Consider the following 15,413-nt stretch of genomic DNA (forward strand, 5'->3'; position numbering starts at 1 on the left):
AATACAGTTTGGGAAGCCCTCTTGTGGAGCTGATGATTCAGGGTGCAGGGGCAAAACCCAAAGGAGAGCACACATCAACATAAAAGGAAATGCTGTAGCCATTCTAGAATCCAAGGCTTTCGGGCTCATTTGGTAACAGAGTCTTGCACATCAATGTAGGCAACACCATAGTGATGTGTTCCATCAGCAAACTGGGAGAAAAGCACTCCTATTTGTTTGTTTTTCAGGTTGACACTGCAAGCATGGGATCTGGCTGAGAAAATGAGAGTGACCCCTAGAAGTTGTTGCATCCTGTCTCAGAAGTCATCCTTTGCAAATCAGCTGATGAAGCCTCACAAGTGGCTGTTAAGCAGAAGTACATTTCTGGACTTAGTCCACAGCTGGAGTCTGCAGGAGATTAACCTTTTTGCTTTTTTCGGAAGTCTGACAACATAGAAAAGTTTCACCAGGATGTCAGCAGTGGGGACATGCACAACAGATACCTCCTCCAGAAGCTGGGCAAATTGCCGGGACATGCACAACAGGTACCTCCTCCAGAAGCTGGGCAGATTGGTTTCCCTACACTTGCCTTCTAGTACCCTTAATACTTAGGATGATACAATAATCCAGTTTGGACAGTGTTGGTTCTCCCTTCTACTCCTCCTTGCAAGAATATAAGCTTCATCATTACATCAGCACGTAGATCTCTTGACAGAAAACAAGGGACCACTCTGACTTTCTAAAATGTGGACTCTGATTGGCAGTGTGGGTTGCCTACCATTCATTCACTTAAGGTGCATATTTTCAGAGGAAGCTCTGTACATTTTCATGGCGGGTATGAAACCAAATACATGAAACTCATGCTTGGCTAAATGGTAAAGATTCTTCTTTTGATGCCAAAGGAGGAGGTCAGGACCAAACTATAGCTTGTATGTCCTTGTCCCCACTTACCTTTACAAAACAAGGTTATCCAATGCCTCAGTGAAGGTACATATTTGAGCCATTTCAGCTTGTCTGTCCAAGGATCCCCCACTCTGTTGCCTTTTGCCAGTAAAGCAGTTTCTAAAGGGCCTTCTGCACAAGGCTCCCTGAGGGGAATTTTCTGCACCATGAGACTTCATCTGTTTTTTGGAGAAAGTCACCTTGCCACACCTTAACCCAATTGCTTCCACACCCCACATTTAGGTGTTTAACTTTAAAAAAAACATCCTGTTGATGGCATTTACCTCTGCTAGAAGGATTTCAGACTTGCAACCCATCATGTGTAAAGAACCATTTCTCATCTTCCACAAGGGTAGGGTCACGGTATAGGTTGAATTTACCTGCATGCCTAAGGTGTTGACAGAATTATGTTTAAATCAGGCTCTTTACCTTTCTGTGTTTTTCGTCATCGAAGGGAGAATATTACTCTTTCAGAGAGCATAGTCAGTTGACATTTGACTTGGAAAAGTCAAAAGAAATAAGAACATTTCAACATCTGCTCATTTAATTTGCAAGAGGAAGAAATGGAAGCCTGCTGGCAAACGGCCCATATCCAAATGTGTAGCATGATGCATTTGATGACAAAACTTTGCAGAGATACATAAGTGTCCATTCCACTAGGGTGACTAAAGCCACTGTTTTCCTAATAGGAGAGATCAGTACCCAGTCTGTTGTGGAAGTAGCTACCTGCTCATCTGTCCACACCTTCTCTGAGCACTGCCCTCTGAGCTTTGCATCTAGGATGTGGACAGGATTTGCCGTGGACATTTTACAGAAGGACTTCTGCAGCCTACTCCTCCCAAGAGCCAGTCACACTGTGATCCATAAGCTTTGGAAGTCTTCTGCAAGAGTTAACAGCGAACTGAATGTCGAACATGGTACAGTTGGTGCTAAAAACTTAGCATAATTGTAGAGGGAGTATGTTGACAGTTGCTGCACCAATTCCTTTTTCCTCCCTATTTTCTCCTTTCCGTCAGCATCAGTGAATGAGGGGCGATTACCTGGTGGTCTCTCCTTTTTTCCTTCAGTTATTTTCACCCTCAGTAGAAACCTTCCTGCCTCATGTTAACCCAGAATCCGGAGAGGCATCTTGGAGTTCTTGTTAGATTGCCCTCTTGGGGGTATTTCAGTTGAGGCAGTTAGTGCTCCGTCTTCAAACCATAAAAAAGCTACATTGTTAGAGCAGGAAGGAGCCAAGGATTGCACAAGCAGATCTCCCTCCTTTACCACTGATGTCAAGGTGGGAAAGGTTGCTAAGATGTCCTTCTATTCCAGTATTGCAGTATTCTACATATGGATTTACTCATCTTGTCTCGCATTCATACAGCCAGTACACAAAAGTTTTCAGTCCCTCTGAGGTGCGTGGGACGTCTGATGTGGCTGAGGGAAACGGCCATAAAAGTGACGTCTGCATGCACCAGCCCTCAGAACTTCTCAGCCGCCAGTCATACACCAGGTGTTCTGCTACCGCTGACATCAGATTCAAAGAATTAAGATAAGTACTCTGTTGGGGGCCCTTTCAGTCCTTCCATTTACTTGTATTGCCTGTTCATGTCATCAGGGAGGGGCAAGTGTTAGTGCGGCCGGCAGATTCCCCACAAGGACACCCATGATTAGTGTCTTTTTTTTCCTGAGACGGTCGCACGACTATAAGACCTGTCCCATTTGTCGGGTATTTGTACCCAAGACCCTATGTAGCCGCTTGCATGCTTTAAATCTTTACTTGGGAAACCAATGCCTTAAGCAGATTGCATTAGGGATGGAGGGCACCTCAGACGATCCTTCGGAACTGCCCAAAAACAAGGCCAAGACCTTATGGCCTACTTCTTCCACTGGGCCTCTACCATCCGATCCTCAGCCTATGGCCAACCTCGGCCTGGTAGAGGGATCTGGATCCGGATCCGCCACAATGGATATAGCGGGTGCCTCTATGGAGGACGCACAATCCCACATTGAGGGACCCAGTGTTTTCAGAAGGCCTATCGGATCCCTTCAGTCCTTTGCAGTCTCCATATTCTAGACCCCTTCAGATGCCTGCTAGGCCCCTTAAAAAGAAAGAAAGCATATCTCTCCCTCTCCTGAAAGCCTTCCTGATTGACAGGCTTTCATTCAAAACCTATTCATGGCCTTGCAGCCTACCTCCACTGAGAGTGCTAACATTTCCCCACCACTCGTGAGCCGTAGGCCTCAGACCTCTGATCCTAACACGAGGGAAGAGGAAAACCTTTCTGATTCCTTCTCTGAGGAGTCTGTCTTATACTTCCCAGATTTTTTCCCCATTGTGTTATTGTTCCACAGAGGAAGAGTCGTTCAATCCTGAATCCCCAGCTGAGGACTTGACCTTTGGGGAAACTGTCTCCATGATGAAGGATAATTTCGAGTGGAATCCTCTGAAATGACTGGGGTCCAAAAAATATACTGTGACTTCATTCAGATGGATTCCCCAAGCCCATCTACTGTTCCCTCTGTCCTTCCTGCTTGTCTAGATGCCTTTTCCTCAGCATCTCTTAATCCAAATTCCCAAGCAACTGCTCCATGCAGACCTGACAGACTTAATAAGGTGCCTGACACTACTAAGCATTTGCTTAAGTGCCCACCTGCTGACCCTGCCACAATCTTTATCTCTACTGACAAGGCTTATAAGCTTTTGCCCACTACCACCATTCTCCCTGCTGACAAAGACAGCAAAACAATGGAACGTCTGGGTAAGATTTATACCTCTGCTACCTGTCCTTCAGGGCAACTAACTACCAGACACACATGGCCAAGTATGCTTTATCCCTCCTGGAATCAGCCACCAAAGAACTGGCTGATATCAGTGATTGCTGTGCCAAAGCATCACTGTCCTCTCTCCTGACCCTCAACTTCCCAGGTTACCAGGCACTCTATAAAGTGTAGTTATGATGCTAATGAATCTTCAACCAAATCAGCAGTATCAGCATTTGCCTTACGGAGATGCTCTTGGCTTCTCCTCCAACCCCTGTCTGATGATTTTAGGGCAAAGCTTATTGATGCACCCCTAGACAATGCAGCATTGTTTGGCTCTAAAGCAGCGGACCCTTTCAAGTCACTGCAGCAAAAAGGTAAAGAAATGCAGGACCTTAAACACTTGCTGGTCTCCCCAATACCAAAGTTTCAAAGAAACTATCCGGCTAAAACCCAGTTTATAAGGAAGCACTCTTGTCCTCCTGCTCCTGCAAGGCCTAGGAAGCCTACAAGGAAACAACCCCCTCCAGTGAAAAAGCACCCCCCACTTCTAGCCAGAGACCACCCTTTCAAGATAGGGCAGGTAGCATCTGACTACCTGCTTTCCTTGCCCCCCCCCTCTTTCTTTACCTCTTGTCAGCCCGCCTCTCTCACTGCCTCCCTGTGTGGACCAACATCACCTCAGACAGTTGGGTCCTGTCCATCCTCCAGAATGGTTATTTCATGTCTTGGCTCTCCCCTCCAAAACAAAAAGGCACCCCACAGCCACCTATACAACAGTTGCACCTCATGCAACTGGTGTTGCACACACTGCTGGATCAGGGCATCGTCGAAGCAGTTCCCTCTGCTGCAAAATGAAGAACATTCTACTCCAGGATCTTCCTGGTCCCCGAGAAAGATGGACCCTGGAGACCTATTCTAGACCTTTCCCACCTCAACCTTTTCTAAAATGTCCCTACCTTCAGGATGTTGACTTTACCCAACCTTCTTTCCTCTCCTGCTCACCCAAGGGTTCATGGCCACATTAGCTATAAAGGATGCTTTACATCCCCATAAAACCAACTTTCAGAAAATACCTGAGGTTCTTGGTAGGCTCTTCTCACTTTCAGTTCTCTGCCTTGCTTTTTGGGCTTTCCACTACACCCAGAGTCTTCACATAATGTCTGTCACCAGTGATTGCTTATTGCAGGACAAATGGAATACATATATTCCCTTATTTGGATGACATGTTGATCCAGGCAGGCAGCAAAAAGACCTTCCAGTTACACATCCACAGTGTAGTGTCTCTTCTACAGTCCCTGGGATTTCAGTTAAATTTCCCAAAATCACATCTCCAACCAACCTAAGACATTGTCTTCCTTGGGTGCAGAATATGATGAGACCTCATGGAAGCATACCTCCCACACCAAAAGATGGAAACATTGACAGAACATCTACTTCTGGTCCTTCACTACCCAGATTTCACAGCAAGGCAGTTCCTCAGACTCTCGGGCTACATGGCAGCTACCATCCCTATGCTACCCTTAGCAAGACTGCATATGAGAAAGTTACAATGGTATCTTCAGTCTGGACACAGCACTCCCATCCTCTGGAGTACATAGTGCTTCTTCTCCCTTGCCTGAAAAAGGAAGTATAGTGGTGGTTGGAAAAAGTGAAGCACAATCCAGGTCTTCTCCTCCAACCACCGCTACCCACACAGGTCATGCACATAGATGCCTCAGACTTGGGCTGGGGAGCAACTCTGCGCTATCGAAGGGTGCAAGGCTTGTGGCCAAAACCTCACAAACTGGAACATATCAATGTTCCAGAGATGAGGGCAATTCTTCTGGCTCTTTGGGTGTTCCTACCTTTCCTCCAGCAAGGTCTCTTAAAGATTTACACAGACAACACCACTGTGCTGTGGTATCTCAACAAGCAGGGAGGGGACCAAGTCCTACTTTCTCGGCAGACTAGCCCTTCTGGTATGGGAACTAGCCACTTCATAGAGAATTCTGCAGGTGTTCTACATTCCTTCTCTCCACAACAGGCAGACTATGAGCAGAACCTTCACAAACAACCATGAATGGATGCTTCACAGAGTTTTCTTGGATCTGGTCCACAGGTGGGATACACCTCAAGTAGACCTGTTTGCCTCCTCCATCAACAGGCAGCTTTCCGGATTTTGCACCAGGATACCAGAACCCCAGGCAGTGGCAACAGATGCCTTCTCAGTCTCCTGGAAGGGGAACTATCTATATGCTTCCCCCCTTCCTGCTCATTCAGCAGGTCCTACTGAAAATCCAGCAGGACACTCCAAAAATATTGCTAGTGACTCCCTACTGGCCCAGACAGCACTGGTTCCCCCTACTTCTACAATTGTCCAAGGGCAATCACCACAAGTTATCCCCCAGAGTGGACTTTCTCACACAACACAAGAGAGCCCAGATTCTCCCACAGTGGCAGCTTCTGCACCTTGCCCTGTGGCTGATAGGATTCTGATCCCCTTCAGACACCTTTACAACGAGGATGTGTTCAGTGTCCTGCAGGAGGCCAGGAAACCAAATACAAGAAAATCCTACCTTTCTAAGTGGAAAAGATTCACTGTATGGTGTCACAAAAGACAGCTAGACCCGCTTTCTAGTGAGCCGCCTCTAGTCTTGTCTTACCTGTTTGAGCTACTGCAGACTGGTTTGTCTTATTCTTCCATCAAAGGTCATCTGTCTGCAATTTCAGCATGCCTTCCTCTGGATCCCCCGCTAGCATCCAGACTTGCGTCTAAGCTCTTCCTTAAGGAGGTACTTTACCTCAGACCTCCCAGGAAACCATCCCCTCCTCCTTGGGATCTTAACTATGTGCTTGAAAAGTGTACACTCTCTCTGTTTGAGCCAGCAGACAAAGCTTCTCTAAAACATTGCACATGTCAAGGCGGCTAGCAGTACAGTTTTCCATCAGCCAGAAGAGTATCAGAGCTACAAACCCTTATGGCTATTTCTCCTTTTCTAGTTTTCCACAAGGATAGGGTTACCCTTGGTCATGCCCAAGGTGGTGAATGGGACCTGTCCCGTAACCAGCCCATACACCTACCTGCCTTTTTCCCCAATCCACAGGGGGGCAGAGAGTAATGCACTCCCTAGATGTGCACAAACAACTCAGGTTTTACCTGCATAAAACCAAGCCTATCAGGCAGGATGACCAACTTTTTGTATCCTTCCACCCTAGAGCCCTGGGGAAGGCCGTGTCCAGACAGACCATATTGGCCTGGATCTACAAGGCCATCACTTTCTGCTACCAACTCAATTGTAAATCTCTGCAAGGTGCAGTTAAAGCACACTACACCAGAGCTATGGCCTCTTCAGGAGCCTTCTTTAAGGGCCTGGATACCTCTACTATTCTAGAGGCAGCTACTTGGTCTTCAGTTCACACCTTCACCAAACACTGCAAACTAGTCCACATCTCTAGATCCAGGGCAGGGTTTGCCAGGGCTATCCTTCACAGATTTCTGGAGTCTGCCTCTAGACCACCTCCCCAGTCACAGTGAGCTTTGGCACTCACCCATATGTAGAATACTGCAAGATTGGAATAGAATGCCACAGAAAGGTTGTGCAGACATCACTTTTATGGCCCCCGTTTCCCTCAACTACGTCAGACATCCAACGCACCTCAGAGGGACTGAAAAAATTTGTATACTGGCCGTACGTATGCGAAACAAGAGGAATAAACCCATATGTAGAATACTGCAACATGGGAGAGAAGAACATCCATAGTTATGGTAAGATTTTACACAACTTTTCTTTGTGAAGATTTGAATGACCACTGGCCCTTCTGTAGCAGTCTCCCCTCCCCCCAAAAAAAGTTATTACTGTAATAATGAACATACTTGAACAGCTGCCATTATGGTAAATCTCTATCACAGCTGTACATTCTGCATGTTCTGGATAGCAGTATTTTGGCTGGTGGTTCCACAGAATGTTTTGATAGAAGTTGACATTGGTTTACTTGATGAGGGAAGGACCGGTTGTGGTTCATAGAAGGTTACTAGGCTAATGGCGCTAAGGCCTTTACAAGGGTAGCCGTGTAAAAACCCATGTACCCTAATTGGCCATAGTTAGGTGGTCATTGTTAGCAGAGTGATTCTATGATTAGCACCAACTACACCTGTCCATGAGAGACATAGGTGCCACCCCTAGGGTGAATTTACAATCACCCATCCATTTGTCAAGGTTGTGCTTAAATAGGGTCATTGAGGAGTTGTTCTTCTCGTGAAGTGGGAGCATATTTCAGAATAATGGCAATTTCTGAGAGATGTATCTGTCTCTCAGACATGTTTTGTTAATGTCACAGGCTAGGATGAGATCCCTGGAGCGAGTGGCTCTTGTCCCATTTGATTTGAGGATGTGCAGCATTTCCATTAGAGCAGAGTCAGAGACTGCTCAGTAGAGCAATTCTACATTGTCATTGTTGTGAAGTAATTTATATATTTTATGTTTTGTATGGCCACTATGGTCTGGGTCAGGGATGAAAAGTGTCCTTGGACCAGTTCATAGGATGATACTAGGCTATTGGCCTGGAGGCCCTTGTAAGCCTAGCCAAGAATTTTGCCCATGTCCCCCAAAGTCAGCACCTGTTTCCCCTGTCCAACAGGGACACAGGTGAGATCCCGGGGGTGTATTTTCTGTTTCCCAGCCAGTCGTTCAGGTTCCTCTTAAAGAGGGCTAGAGAGGTATTCTGCTTGGCATGGAGAAGGGAGTTTGTTCCACAAATGGGGGAGTCTTTGTGACACAAATCTATCCCACCAACAAGTTCTATTAATATCACAGACCAGGTTAAGGTCTTGTGTGTGGGTTGCATTAGTGGAGTTGGTCTTATGGATATGCAGCAACTCCGTCAAGGCTGGGAGTGAAATGGCCTTGTATGCCAGACACAGGTCACCTTTGAGCAGTCTGTATGAGACTTGAGTAGAGGGACAGGGCTTTTAGCCTGTCTGTATAGGACAGGTGTTTGAACTTAGATGATTAGTTCACTTAGATGGTTAACTAATGGTAAGTAAAATAAACTAAAGGTCATGAAACTTTTGAATACAGAACCTTCACCTGCTGACTTTAGTTGGTTTGGCTGGCAAAGTCCAAGTGCAGATAGACTTGTTGCATATTGAGTAGCTGTCCTTTGAGTTAATGCACTGGAATGCTTGCTTCTCTCTCAGCATTCTATTCAAGCATATCTGCAAATGTAGTTATCTTTTTAAAAGCCTCACATTAAGGTAGGATTCTTTTGTACAGAAATGGAAACCAGGCTTTGCAGGGCATAACAGTTGCATACTGTGCCTCCCCACTCAAAAAAGACCTAACTTTGAGTTTCATTTGCAATATTTGTGCACATTGAACCATCATATTTCTTTGAGCCTGGCCTCCTGTCAGTCTAAGTGCTTACAACCATTTTCTTTCTTTGCAGATAACTATATGCCGTGGCATGCAGAAGGTAACTGCTTGGAGAGAGCTGGAAAAAAGAACCTTCCTGACTGAACTTCTGAGGAGCTGCTTGTTGCTGTCGCTGTCCAGGAAAGCAGCATGCCAGCACGGCATCATAGCTGGCTGAGCAGGCCTGGGAAATGAGCAGGAGTCTGCTCCAAGGCAAGTTGTTCTACTGCCGTGAATGGGCTCTACAGAAGCTGCTGCGTAGTCTTGAGGGGCGCACTAGCAACAGTAGTAACAGTGGAGTGCTCATCACTGGTGGGCCAGGCAGTGGGAAAACAGCCCTATGCACAGAGCTGCTATGGCCCACCTCCGAGCAGGGCCAGCGAGTGAATCTAACGGCTCGAGTGCTGGCCTATTATTTTTGCTTGGCCCAAGATGCAAGGACGCTGTCAGTAAGAGAGTTCATTCAGAGTGTGGTTGACCAAATCAAGAGTTCACCGTTAATCCAGGGATATCAGGAAAAAGTTGAGGCTCCTTCAGTGCAGGCAGTTCTGGAGCCCAATGAATGTGAGAGGAATCCAGATGAAGCTTTTAAAAGGTACGCACCGTCTTTTTTCCTTATTCCTGGCACAAATGACTGCAGGAATTAAAATACTGTTAAATGTATTACAAGTCATTAACTTTGATTTTATAAGACAAGTTGAAACTGAATACTCAAAAATTGTAAAAACAAACGCTGTGTGTTAGGGGCCTGTCATGTGCTCTTATTCTCTGACACACCAAACTACAAGATAGTAAAAGGAAGAATAAAAAGAAACTGCACAAAACTTCTTTTCATTCCTGCTGTACAAGTCTGTCTGTGCTGTCCACTGCTTGCTCAGAGACGGCTGCACCTTCTTTCTCTTAAAGTCTGGGTGCAAGTCCAAGATTAATAACATCATCTGATTAGGCTGTTTCATAATGATGGCGTTGTTTCCTAATCTGTACCTCTTAGACAGGGAATTTCTTTTTCCTGACACATGGCTGGAATCAGTTCCCCTAATCATGGCTTCATGTATATGAGGTTACTTGCATCCCACGACCATGGCATCACATAGGTTGTATTGCTTTCTCCGAGCAAGGCTTCCTCTGTGGGTTGGATTTCTTCCACTAATATAGACTTTTTGTAGTAATAGCTCCCTCCACACTAAAGTGTGTAGTAAGAAGATATTTTCCCTAACCTAGCCCTTGTAGAGGATTGGGATTACTTCCTTTAACCAGGGCCTTTGTCCAGGGGTGGTATTACTTTCACTAACCTAGCCCTTATACAGTGGTGGGATTACTTCCTTTAACCAGAGTCCTTGTACAGGGGTGGGATTACTTCCTTTAACCAGGGCCTTTGTCCAGGGGTGGTATTACTTTCACTAACCTAGCCCTTATACAGTGGTGGGATTACTTCCTTTAACCAGAGTCCTTGTACGGGGGTGGGATTACTTCCTTTAACCAGGGCCTCATGTAAGGGCGGGATTGATTCACCTAACTTCGGGCTTGTGTAGGGGTAGGCTTCCTTTTTATTGACTGATTTTTATTTTATTTAATAAAAGGGGAGTGGACTGTTCCAGAGACCTTTTTCAGTCGTAACCTCTGCCAGAGGCATGACAAACAGCAAATAGCAAAGCACAAGTTCATATTCAGTTTTAACAAAAGTCAAAAGGTGAAACAAATAGTCATGGATTTGATTGCAAAACTGATAAGTCAGTGACCTTCCATATACTGTTACAGTATTCCTTGCGTAAGGGATGTCCTATCAAGGACAGCCTAAAGTCTGGCCAGTATACAAAATCCGTTAGTATCTGCAGATACCATATGTCACACTTATGCTGCCTACGCATGGTGTAGGGCATAAAGGTGACATATGGATGCACACACTTCAAAACTGCTTTGCTGCCAGTCTGAACTCCATAATGGAAAGTTGATCTGAAAATCTTTCTTCTGTGCTGTTTACTGAACTGTTTTTCAGATAATTGTTTGGGTTCTTGCTTATCATTTGCTTTTATTTTTAGTGTTGGTTTCATGTCATCCAGAAAGGGGAAGTGTCAGTGTGGGAGGCAGAATTCCCATAAAGATTGTCACAACCAGAGTCTCTTCTGTTTGGGTGCTTCCCATGACCATGCACATTGTTCCGTCAGCCAAGCATTTGTCCCCAAGACCCTATGTAGTCACCTCTCCTCCTTATCTGTTTACCTTGAAAAATCAACATCTTAAGCTGTTGGCTCAGGGTGCTATGGCAGAGTCTTCCCATCCCAAGGGTCAGCCTTTCACCAAGAAACAGGCCAGAAAACTTGGGTCTGATACAGCAGCTGTCCAGACTTCTCCAGACAGCTCTCTTGAGGCTAGTGAAAGCCCAGAGGACCCTCCAGTTGTTGCCTTAGTTTCCTCTGCTGTGATTCCATCAGAGGCCAGCATGGATCCGACTTCTGGCATGTTGAGGAGGAACCTCAGCTGATTATATCCAAGGGACCAAGTGAGATTCCACAGATTTTAGTGAGGAAGCCATTTCCTACTACTTTTATTGAGTGTCAACAAGGGTCTGACCTTCCCAGGGTTTTTCGTGCGGATGTCCTGCAGAAAAAGAAAGTGAAAACCAAGCGTATTTCCTTGTAATAAGGATCTCCAAAGTGAATGGCAAGATTTCATTCAGGGGTTGTTTAAGGCTGTAATGGCTTTAAAGCCTCCTCAAGGGGTCTGTGTGCCTGTACCTCCCTGATTTAAGCCCAAGGGAGCGGGATTCCTCTGAGGATCAAGATTTGGGGAAAAGGTAATTAGCCTACTCTTCTAAAATTCCTCTACCCCCTTAGACCATGTTTCAAAGGAAGAGGATTCCATTAGTCCAGATTACCCTTTAAAGGAACTCTCCTCTGGGGACATTGTTTCCCACATGATGGAATTCTTTAAAAGGAATTGTTCTCAGGTTCCTGAAATCCAGAAGAGTTATTATGATCTCTTTCAGATGGCGTTTCCCAAACCTGCTGCTGCTGTTCCAGTTCTGGCTGCCCTCCTAGATACCTTTTCAGCAGCTTCTGTGGCCCTTGATTCTCAGCCTCCGGCTCTCAAGAAACCTGACATATTTTACAAGGTGCCTGATGATTGTAAATTTCTGTATAAATGCCCTTCTGCTGATCCTTCTGTGGTGTCTCTCTCCTCCAACAACCCTTCCAAGTTGTTGCCCTCTGCTAAGCTGCTTCCTCTCGATAAGGATATTAAGGCCATGAAGAGGCTGGGCAAAATGGTCTGTACTGCTGCCACCCTGTCTTTTAGGGCTATTAATTACCAGACTCGTATGACAGGTATGTTTTAGCCCTTCTTTCCTGAGTTTCCCAGGTGATTTTTGACTTTTCTAATTCTGAGGGGAAGGCTACGGCCCTTTCCTTGTTTTGTTCTACCCGTCAAGTTGTCCATCACTCTGTTAAATGGAGTTATGATGCAGCTGATGCCTCCTGCAGGGCTGCTGCAATTGGTTATGTTAAGAGGTGATGATCTTGCTTCGTCTTCAGACTTTACCTGATGAAATTACGGCCAAATTATTGGGTAATAAAAATCTCTCCAAGATAAGGGCAAAGCTTTGCAGGAGTTAAACATATTTTTGTTTCTCCTATTCTAAAGTTTCAGAGGAATTATCCTTCCAAATCTGCTTTTGTTCACAGACAATCTCACCCCTTGCCCATGGGTAAAAAAGGATTCTAGACATGTACCTCCTGCTAAATCTACACAAACCCTTATTTCTCAGAAACCTCCTTTTCAGGACAAGCCAGGTTCTATTTGAAAATCTGCTTCCCTTTTCCCTTGGCCATGTTCCCTTGTCCCTTTGTCTTTCCTTGTTCATTCCAAATTGGTCAACGATTATAACAGACTCTGGTTCTGTCCATTATCCTTGTGGTTTGGAAAGGTCTTCCTCCCTTTCTGGGCATCCCTCATACTCCTCAAGTGGAGGTTCCTCTATTTCCAGAGGTGCTTCATTCTCTTTTGACCCAAAGCACCATTCTGTCTGTGCCTCCTGCTCAGGAAGGGAGGCATTTTTATTTCAGAATGTTTCTGGTTCCCAGGAAGGTGGGCATGGGAAGACCAATTCTGGACCTTTCTCAGCCCAACACTTTTTTCAAGCCCCCCCCCCCCCTTTCATATGTTGTCTCTTCAAACTTTATTTCCTCCTCTTATTCCACAGGCCTTTATGGTCTCTCTGGATCTGAAGGATGCCTACCTTCATATCCCCAGCCATCCCATTTTCAGGACATTTTTTTGTTTCTCTATTTCTTCTATGTATTTTCTGTCCCCTGCTGGACCTTTAGCCTCTGTACTATCTCAAGGGTATTCAACAAATGCCTTGTTCCTGTCATTGCTTTTTGCAGGATGAGAAGGGTTCAGATCTTTCCTTATCTGGATAGTCTGCTCAGTTATGCCTAATCCCCGATACTCTGCTTCAGGATCTCCACTTTACTTTTCCCCTGCCGTAAAGTCTGGAATTGACCATAGACTTTCAAAAACCAGTCTTGACTCTTTCTCAAGGTCATATTTTCCATGATTGCAGGATTCAGACCATCCCCTTGCTGGCATCTCCTCTGTTCATATCTTCACCAAGCATTCTAAGTTAGATGTTATTTCTAGGGCTTGAGCTGGCTTTGCCAAGTCTGTCCTACATGGGTTTCTGGAGGGTTCTTCAGTACCATCCTCCTCCCAGGTTTCCTCTTGAGCTTTTGTGCTCTTGCTTGTGTAAGGATGTAAGGAATACTGCCACAGTGATGCAGGAGGACATACTTCCACAGTGATACAGGAGGACATACTGCCACAGTGATACAGGAGGACATACTGCCACAGTGATGCAGAAGGACGTACTGCCACAGTGATGCAGGAGGACGTACTGCCACAGTGATGCAGGAGGACGTACTGCCACAGTGATGCAGGAGGACGTACTGCCACAGTGATGCAGGAGGACATACTGCCACAGTGATGCAGGAGGGACGTACTGCCACAGTGATGCAGGAGGACGTACTGCCACAGTGATGCAGAAGGACGTACTGCCACAGTGATGCAGAAGGACATAGTACAGTTGTGTTCGTAACTGTTGCCTCCCTCTTGTCCCCTCTGCTCTAGCTCGTTCTCCTTGCTTTCCTGGCTGAGGGGTTCTTTCTTATCTCCTTTTGGATGCCCATGTTCCTCCTGGTCCCTCAGGACATTTTGTTCCTCCTGGGGCTTTTCAGTTCTGAAGTGTGTCCATCTGTATGTCACCTTTATGCTCTGCACTCTCTTCAGGGGAGCATAATATACAGCACCTATGGATACTAACTGCTTTGGTATACTGGTCGGACGTTGGTCTGTCCTTGACAGGAGGTCCCTTACGTAAGGAATGTAGCGAGCAGTGAAGAGAAGGACATTTACTGTTAGGGTAAGGTTTTACACAACTGTACTTTTAGCAGTCTGTGACGTGTTTAAAGTAGATCAGGAAGTTTCACTAAACACCAGTATAAAATGTCTTGATGCAGAAAATTGCAGTCAGCAGCTAAGTAAGAGACAACAAGATCTTTTACAACTCAGAGTTTATAAGGCCTAAGCCAGATGTGGAAATGGAAACATGCAATGACTTGACAATAGAGGTGAAATGCGGGGTATATCATGAGAGGGTGGTTAAGTACAGTTCTTGGATAATTTATAAATGCCATCAGAATGAACTGAAAGAATTAAATGGCGGCATGAGGGATACTTATCTGTTCGGTTTATAACATTTACACTTGCAGAACTCTAATTGATATTTTTTGCTTCAGGTTTGATTTTAGACAGTCTGAAGAGTTACTATAAGGCCACCCTTTAGATCCTGTATGATGATATTTTTTAAATAGGGAAAGCTAATACTGGCCCAAGATGAACTCATGACTTACCCTTGCCCTGAAAAAGTCTTCTGCAGTCATATGAAAGGCAGTTAATCAGTTTTATGATGCCCTCCCCTAAGCTACAGTTTGTAAGTTTACTCGGAAGAAGGTGATGGTTGATAGATATTGTGTAAATTAAAATGCTTCCCCCCAATAATACTGTGTGTACAGTGAAAGGAAGTGTGCAAGGCCAAACAACAAGTTTTCAAAAATAATATGGCTTGCTTTGCAAGAACAGTTATGTTCAGCTTAGATATTAATAACATATAGCTGTGGGCAATAGTGTAAATGCATCATGTTATAGAAAAAAAGGAAGTTGACTTTCTTGGCTTTCAGATGCAGAAATAAATAAATAAAATGCAGATAGGTCATGTGACGAAAAGATGACGTGAAGAGACTTTTGTGAAGTCTTCAGATACAGCGAGGACCAAAAAAGGGCATGAAATAACCATTGGCT

At 45.2% G+C, this 15,413-nt stretch overlaps 1 protein-coding gene across 1 annotated transcript in view; it reads left to right on the top strand.

The window, feature by feature from the left end:
• Positions 1-9,098: 9,098 nt before the first annotated feature.
• The window catches only part of LOC122803552 (ankyrin repeat domain-containing protein 50-like), a 226,204-nt gene continuing 219,889 nt past the window's right edge, over positions 9,099-15,413 (top strand). Inside the window, exon 1 of the mRNA XM_044073211.1 lies at positions 9,099-9,654. Coding sequence (XP_043929146.1) covers positions 9,251-9,654 — 404 coding nt within the window. The 5' untranslated portion in view covers positions 9,099-9,250. The remainder of the gene's footprint in view (positions 9,655-15,413) is intronic.

This window comes from Protopterus annectens, chromosome 5.part1, assembly GCF_019279795.1.
Source record: "Protopterus annectens isolate FY-2018-M chromosome 5.part1, PAN1.0, whole genome shotgun sequence".
Taxonomy (NCBI): Eukaryota; Metazoa; Chordata; order Ceratodontiformes; family Protopteridae; genus Protopterus; species Protopterus annectens.